The 7,887-nt window shown below is 39.3% G+C and overlaps 1 protein-coding gene across 1 annotated transcript; it reads right to left on the bottom strand.

Moving 5' to 3' along the window:
- Nucleotides 1-1,028: 1,028 nt before the first annotated feature.
- LOC102809296 (syntaxin-like) lies at nucleotides 1,029-7,548 on the bottom strand. The gene is made up of 10 exons (XM_006815680.3): nucleotides 7,369-7,548; nucleotides 5,988-6,104; nucleotides 5,726-5,825; nucleotides 4,202-4,276; nucleotides 3,711-3,790; nucleotides 3,311-3,419; nucleotides 3,030-3,103; nucleotides 2,567-2,704; nucleotides 1,425-1,535; nucleotides 1,029-1,163 (listed from the first exon to the last, which is right to left on the bottom strand). The coding sequence occupies exons 1-10, from the start codon at nucleotides 7,546-7,548 to the stop codon at nucleotides 1,092-1,094; spliced, it is 1,056 nt and encodes a 351-aa protein (XP_006815743.3). The 3' UTR covers nucleotides 1,029-1,091.
- Nucleotides 7,549-7,887: the final 339 nt, after the last annotated feature.

The raw sequence follows: 7,887 nt of genomic DNA on the forward strand, positions 1-7,887 counted from the left end.
TATATATTTATCAAACCAGTCACATGTTTCGAGCACATCGGTATTTATCGAACTATATAGATGTGCGAGTGAAGATCCTCACGATCATCCAAAGACGGACGCAGAATTTCTGGTTGGAGTGTGATAGGTATTTTTGATGTTTGAAAACCTTTCACTTAGGTAACCGGGATTCGATTGTTCTCCACGCTGGACTCACAAAAAACACGCACAAGCTCTCTTCATGTCCAAAACGACTCTCTACTTGTCCCCGGTTTTCACCCGAGACAGCATTAAATCACTCTTTATTACTTGTCACTCCTTAACCAATTACAATCAGTATAAGAGACTCCAAGGCCTTGCAAACGACCAATCACATGAAAGTTTTACACATCATAATCAATTGATTAATCGTCAAGCTATTAAGGAAACCACTATCATATTGTCAACGCCAACTAATATTTATGGGTTTAATAGTCTTGCAATAACATTCCACAAAGATACCGCATGAGTTTAGAATCGCAAACAACATTAGTTTAGGATTACGACCACCGTACTGTAATCTTAAAAAAGTTGCAAACTCACGAGATGTCTCGGCTGATTTCGACTAGTTCGCCATCTGGCGTCATCATTAACCTTTATCAGTAGATGCCATGGCAACCACCATTAAGCCGAAATATAAATCATGACAGGAGGGCGCAAATTTACAATGACGTCATTATCGTTAAATATTGAATATATGTATACAAGTAACGCATGGTCTAGTGGGGGCGCCAGTCATGTGAATTCCCTCTAAATAAGTCCCTGTCGTTACATACAAGTAAAATAAGACTTTATGCCATTCATGGTTTGATGTGAACTTAATTACGTGTAGTTTAGGATGTTTTTATTTGTTAAAAATTGTGTTGTGGGACGAGGTCAGAAATTTCATTGTGTCATGTATATTAGATAATGGAACACATTTCACCCTTGTAAATTCACCATCGGTCTGGTTTAACTTTTAATTAAAATTTAACTGAAACGGGTGGTTGTATTTTAATTTATTGAACACTGGTCAATATACCACAGTTTCGTATCGATATTTGGTAGGGCACCAATGCTAAATGTGTCATTGATCACAGCAACACAATAAAAAGCACGATGACAATGATGGCGACTGTCATAATGGTGATGATGATCCATTTCTTCTGTAACATAAAAACGAGAGAATGAATTTGACGATGAGCAGTGTTAGTATTGTGTAGTGTATTCCATGTGACATATCAATTGGTTATTGCTTAACATTAAAATGTCTAGAATAGTGAAATACTGATAACATATACGCACATGGTCATTGAATTACGAGTACGCACGATTAATAATACAGTTGGACATGTTAATGCTTTCCTCCAATGTAAACTATTCACAGTTGGTTTTCTATATATATGACATGTCAGATTGATGCTTACCCGTCGTGCTTTGCTCTGGTTCTCAACCGCTGATTTTGTTGTAGCTACTGCATGATCCACATACTCCGCGGTTTCTTCCACATTGTGCTCAATATTGTCAATCATCTCTCCCTGTAAACAAGGGTATAATATGTTCTGTTTGGTTTCAAAAGTAAAATCATCATGAAGGCTTTAGGGTTTGTACAGTTCGTGATAAATCTTATCCACTACGACCGTTAGTGCAGAATAGACTTAGTGCTTAGTGGAGATGTTCTGCATTTAATACAATATGAAACTGCAGTGTTAAGTGTAACGTAAGCTTGTGGTAGACTAGTAATTATTGTGAAGGTACAAACAACACAATTGTATGCATCGGGTCTATTCATAATGCGCAAAATGTCCGTGAAATTTCGACCTTTCGAGTTGATCTCTGTGAATATTTGAAAGTCCGAAGTAAACAAAAAAAAACATGGAAAGCCGAATTAGTTTTGGAATTGACAAGATGCAATTGAAAATGAGCAACGGATTACTGATTAACGCTATTTGGGGATTTTGAATGGAAATATGTTCGTTAACTCCTCATTCAGGTTTTTTGTTGTTGTGTGTACTTGACAGAAATTCTCGTCCAGTGAAATATCAAGAATGCGTAGTGATTTTAATAAATTTCCCGCAATTGTATTAGCGAAAACGGTGTTGTTAAACCACTATCAACGTGCTCGCCCTCAGTCACTGTTGCCTGAGAATAATGGTATAGAATGACAGGTAACTATTAATCGCCATATTGTTCCACTGGGCCAGGATTCCGGCCCGAAGGCACGTGCTGAGTGAAAACATTCCAAGTTCCGTTCTACGTAAACGTGTCTGTGATACTACAATAATGCCGTGTCCATTCATTCCGCCTGCTTATACTTCAAACTTGAGTCTGTTCTAGCCTTTTTCACTATTTTCGTGCAAAGTGACAAAAACCGAAACTGTCTTATATTTGTGAAGTCAAATGGAAGTCACTACTCTATATATAGAAATACCTCGATCGTAAGCGCTGATGTCAGGTAACCAAGAGAAATAGCACAAAAAATGAGAACGTGATCAACCCATTCATTACTAGTTACCGGCCTCTTGTAGCTTGGTGCGCCATGTTGAGAACCAACCAACACGTTACTCACCTGCTGTTCAACCATCATCGCCATATCTAAAAACATCTCATGAAGCTCTTTGATACTTTGTTCAAGCTTCATCAATTCGTCGTACCTCGTTTCGATGTCACCCAGCGCTTGCTTAGTCTGTTGCGTATCTGCGATTATCTACAAAAAAGCCATGCGTTAAAAAACAAAGGCAAGTAATTTATTTCAAAAAAAGTTATGTTCCTGGTGTTGGCCGATATTTTTTACTTGCAAGTATTTAGCCACGGAAAAGCGCCCTCTGTCGGTGAATTGATGTAACTTACAAAATGTGTCCTTGTCAACTATTTTAGCAAACAAAAATCGCCTTACCGCCTCACCCTCCTAGCGTACATACTGTTTTGATCAAACGACATTGCTTTTACCATCTATATCGCTTTAACGTCACAAAAGCTCCTCATCGCCAGAGGGCGCGATTCATAGTAACGATGTATTATGGGTAACTTACACTGGAAGTAAATATTGCTGCGTTTCCCTTTTCTAGCATTCCTTCGATTTCTTCATCGGTTGTACTTTGACCAGCTGTGAGCAACAATAAAAAATCAACACTAAAAATGTGGTGAGGGTTTCACGAAGGGAATTATTGAAGCGAGGAAGTCGTCAGATGGCCATAGCGTATCATTGTTTACAAACAACCGCTTAGTCGCTTGGGACTCAATTCCCGCGCATGCGCAGGTGACGACCCTCCCGCTTTAAATGACACGAACAAATGATGGAAGTTAAGCTTACTTATTTCGAGTTGTCTATGTATACGTCCTTTGCATTTCTCACGATACTCGACCTGAGAGTTACCATACTCTGTCATCACTTGTAAAAATGAATAATGAAGAGACGAGTGCTGCGAAGAACAATTATGAGAGAAATGCCGGGATTGAACTTTAGTGACAATAGTGGTCCACACTTGTATACAGTCAACAGTAGAGGGCGTATTGTTCTCGTGCAAACATAGTCTGGTCCCCTGAAAATTTTCTTAACCGCCCTCAGCTTTGAAATTGGGGCAGGGGACGTTGTTATGATTTGAGAGAGCAACCCTGGTGGGAGACACTTTAGGTGTTTAATTAAATTTCGTTTTTCGTGGATATTACAAAATACATTTGTGTCAGGCAAATTAAAAACATTCAGTGATTACCTGGTTCTTACGAATCCTAAGATCAGCTGGTGATTTCAAATTGTGCTGTAATTTATCTTCTTCTATGCTTTTTTCGATTTCTAAATACCACACAAAATAAAGAAAATTAATATAAAGTATCACTTTAAATAATGGTCCACACGCTTCTTCATTTTCACTGACAGATGTCATAGAAATAATAAAATGTGCTTATCCATCATAAATAAAACAAAAATGCATACAAGTCAAGTGAGTCAACCATAATGCACTACGTGCGGATGTGAAGTGACGTCACTTCCTTCCAAATCGCATGACTGAATAACTGCAAACCGCAGCTTGATCTCAAAACTTGCGTTTGGTTTTCTGTATTATCTATTGCATTTTAATGCATCTGATCGAAATTATTGAGGATCGTACAAATGATGGTACACGTTATAAAAAAAATATATGATACTTTACTCCAATAACTGTACGCCGTCCATTCATATACCTAGGTAAATATTCCAACTTACCTTTCAGGTTCGCCTTCACTTTATTTGACACTGCTTTTACTTCTTTCATGGTACGATCAACTTCTTTCTGGTCTTCTGCAATGAAAAAAAAACGACTGCACGATTATGTTTAGGGTGGTTATAACAAAAAGGAGATAGCAGTGTTTTTACATGGGTCACGAATACACTTACAATGTTTAAATATCAATATCAGTGTCTACCCCAGAGCTTTAACAGGGTTCTATTGGTAACGTGTGGGAACAGTTTGAAGGCACTAGCTATTCCTCCCTTGGAGTTACATATATGCAAACACATAATGTGACGTTGACCCTTATATATTACATATAATGTACGGACCAGGAAAACACATCAATTACAATCACAGTCAGCTAGCGCACACGTGATAATAAAATAAATGCGATATTTACTGTATGGGGGTTGCCATCTTGAATGCGGCATGAAACTAAATAAGAGACAAGTTTTTCAGACTCCTACAAATGAGGACAAAATGCCAATCTTGCACAAAATACGAGACGGTTGGGGTTATATTAAGCCAGCCGATAACAAAATTCGGCCAAATTCGGCGTTTTGTGCGAAAAAATCCCCAAATACTAACAACTGATCACACGAAGTACATGGAATACTTTCCTGGGGTATTTGAAACCAAACATTGTCATTCCAGCTCATCAGCCAATTAGCGACGGCCATACAGTTAGATGACAATTTCGGTTTCAAATACCCCGGCTTAGTGTTCTAGGTTCTTCGTGTAATTAGGTGTTCGTGTGCAAGGGATTTTCCCACACAAAAATGCCGAATTCGGTCGAATTTTATTATCGGCTGGCTTAATATAACCCCAACGGGTCGCATTTCTGTGAAAGATTAGTATTTTTGTCCTGATTTGTAGGAATCCGAAAAACGCGTTTCACAACTTTTATGCAGCATTCAAGATGGCGGCCCATATTGTAAATATCGCATTTATTTTATTATCACGTGTGCGCCAGCTGACTGCGATTACAATCATCATATAGAAGTAAAAACAAATCTGATAATATTTGTTTTTGTCACAGAACGCCGACTTATGAAACATCCATTGACTTTCATACGTGGGTGTCCGGACGACGCAGTTGAGTTGAAGCATATACAAAGACAAACAATTATACGTCGAAACAGTCTGCCAACAAACATGCTGCTCTCTAATTTCCCCGGCTGTTAGGCGTTAGCGTTGGGTAGCCAATCAGGCACAATCTTGTAAGTAGCTTCGCAAAAAAATTACACGTGGAAAATACCTGTCGACAAGCAAGCTGCTCTCTGATTGGTCTGGCTGTTAGGCGTTAGCGTTGGGTAGCCAATCAGGCACAATCTTGTAAGTAGCTTCGCAAAAAATTTACACGTGGAAAATACCTGTCGACAAGCAAGCTGCTCTCTGATTGGTCTGACTGTTAGGTTTTAGGTTTGGGTAGCCAATCAGGCACAATCTTGTAAGTAGCTTCGCATTGACTCGAAATATGTGTTTATCTCATTGTCATTATTGCATAATTTTAGTACCTGGTTTAGGCTTAGAGGACGATAACATCTCACTGTGTTTCTTTTTCATATCATTAACACATTTTTTAATATGGTCAATGTCTCCACGTATATTATTCACCTAATAAAACAAACGAAAAGAAGGTTATCAATTGAGCAATATGCCTTTTGTGCCCATTCCAGTAACGAGGCACTTTTGTGACGTCAAAATGACGTAGACGACTGTGAACAGTCTCCAAAATTCGTAATTATATTAGTACGCCACAATAGAAGATAAAGTTACCTGTGCAAAAAATTCTTGCATAAAATTCTCACCGCTATCCAGCTGCTCTATGTCAATTCTAACCTTCCCGCCATCATCAGTGGCGACAGACTCGTCGTCATCTTTAATTAATTGGGCCTGGAAGAGAATCACACAATTGTCAATAGCAATTACGTTATTATACTTCTGTATCGCTAAGTTACAGCGTGGTGTAATTTTGCGGTACTGCACGGACTATCTGTATTCTACCCTATTAGGAAATGCGCGTTCCAAATATGGAACGATTACGCGGCATTTCCAAAATGATGGACGCTTTTGAAAACGAAATTTAAAGCGCGAAATTGTATCTTATTACGAGGATATCGCAAAATATGATGAGAGTCGATGTAAAATGGTGAACATTATGACTTCATTTTTATTATGACAGTTTGTTGAAGGGGAAATTCACTTTACCCCAAAGGTAAAAGCTAAACCAGTATAATAGTCTGCCATTCGCACTGGTTCGCTTCATAACAAATTCGCCGTGCCTGTAGTGGTGCAGGAGACATTGGATCAACAGTCACCTCTTCACTTCCAGCTCCTACATAACTGCTGCGGCTGTACTTCTGGGCAACGTCTCTGAAAATAAGTTGATGATTCTACACCGATTTTTTCTACTTCTGCGAAATCGCCAAAGAAACATAGCATGTGGAACAAAACAATTCTAAGTTACCTGGGTTGGACGTTCCAGTTCACTATATTCTGTCAGATCCCTTTTCTCACGGCAAAGACAAATCGCTGACAGAGAACTTTCTGTATTAAAATGCCTTATCATAGGCTGTTCGCTTAGTGGATACTGCGCCTACAACTCGACATGTTTCAGAAGGTGGTATAAGACTATCTTGATCGTTTTCTTTCTTTGCCGACGAGATCCGCGGTGTACCACCTTATTTTAAGACATCATCCTTTGTACCATTGTCTTCACCCGTGGATTTTCACACATATGAAAAGATGGAGTTGCCAGATGTCCCACCTTGGCTACTTGAGAAAGATATTTAACCCTCCACATAGCAAAATTTGTCCACCTTATTTGCTACTCATGGTGTGATTTAGACCAACTGGCTATAGCCCCCCCTATACTGGACGGGAGGTGTCAGCAAGTGTAGCTAATATAACACCAACAAATCACAATGTATTGTGGTCGTCCACGACCAACTGTGAAGGACAATCCAATATTTTCACAACCAGGAAAATCAAACAAGAATCCTAGCACTTTAGGTGAGTTTTCGCACTTGATTACCATCGCCAGACATGTCATTAGAATTTCATCTCAGGGAAAGTCTGGAGGGAGTTGACACTTTTCATGTGTTCACATTTTCACATGTAATAGTAGACCATGGTTACCATATATCCCTTCACTCACCACAACCCCTGATTCAGGCAACCCAAGACCAGTAGTATCACCCTTGAAACCCTCAGTCGAACTAAAGCCATTCAAGATAGTTACTGAATGAGATATCAGGCAGCACACAATTTGGAAGTAGCATCTCTGTATACCCATACACTGGTTTCTCCACCAACAACTAAGGGAGACTCTAGACATCTACACTACACTACACTACACTACACTACACTACACTACACTACACTACACTACACTACACTACACTACACTACACTACACTACACTACACTACACTACACTACACTACACTACACTACACTACACTACACTACACTACACTACACTACACTACACTACACTACACTACACTACACTACACTACACACTACATTCCTGAGATCATTGGGGGTCTGTAGTCGCAGTAAAAGTCGAGCCATTACGTGACATACTTGGGGATGGAAATAAACACTGTAGTATTCTGTTCTTCGGTCAAATGTCACAAGAGGGGGGAGCCAGTATGTTATCTCAACCGATGAC

This window comes from Saccoglossus kowalevskii, chromosome 16 (assembly GCF_978046115.1).
Source record: "Saccoglossus kowalevskii chromosome 16, keSacKowa6.1, whole genome shotgun sequence".
NCBI classification, from domain to species: Eukaryota; Metazoa; Hemichordata; class Enteropneusta; family Harrimaniidae; genus Saccoglossus; species Saccoglossus kowalevskii.

Excerpts from the sequence above, each read along its gene's own strand:
- LOC102809296 (XM_006815680.3), bottom strand. The coding sequence starts at position 7,548 with ATGTCTAGAGTCTCCCTTAGTTGTTGGTGGAGAAACCAGTGTATGGGT. Across the intron at positions 6,105-7,368 it reads TGCCTGAATCAGGGGTTGTG|GCCCAATTAATTAAAGATGA; the intron begins GTGAGTGAAGGG and ends ATTCTCTTCCAG. Across the intron at positions 4,277-5,725 it reads GTCCTCTAAGCCTAAACCAG|AAGACCAGAAAGAAGTTGAT; the intron begins GTACTAAAATTA and ends TTTTCATTGCAG.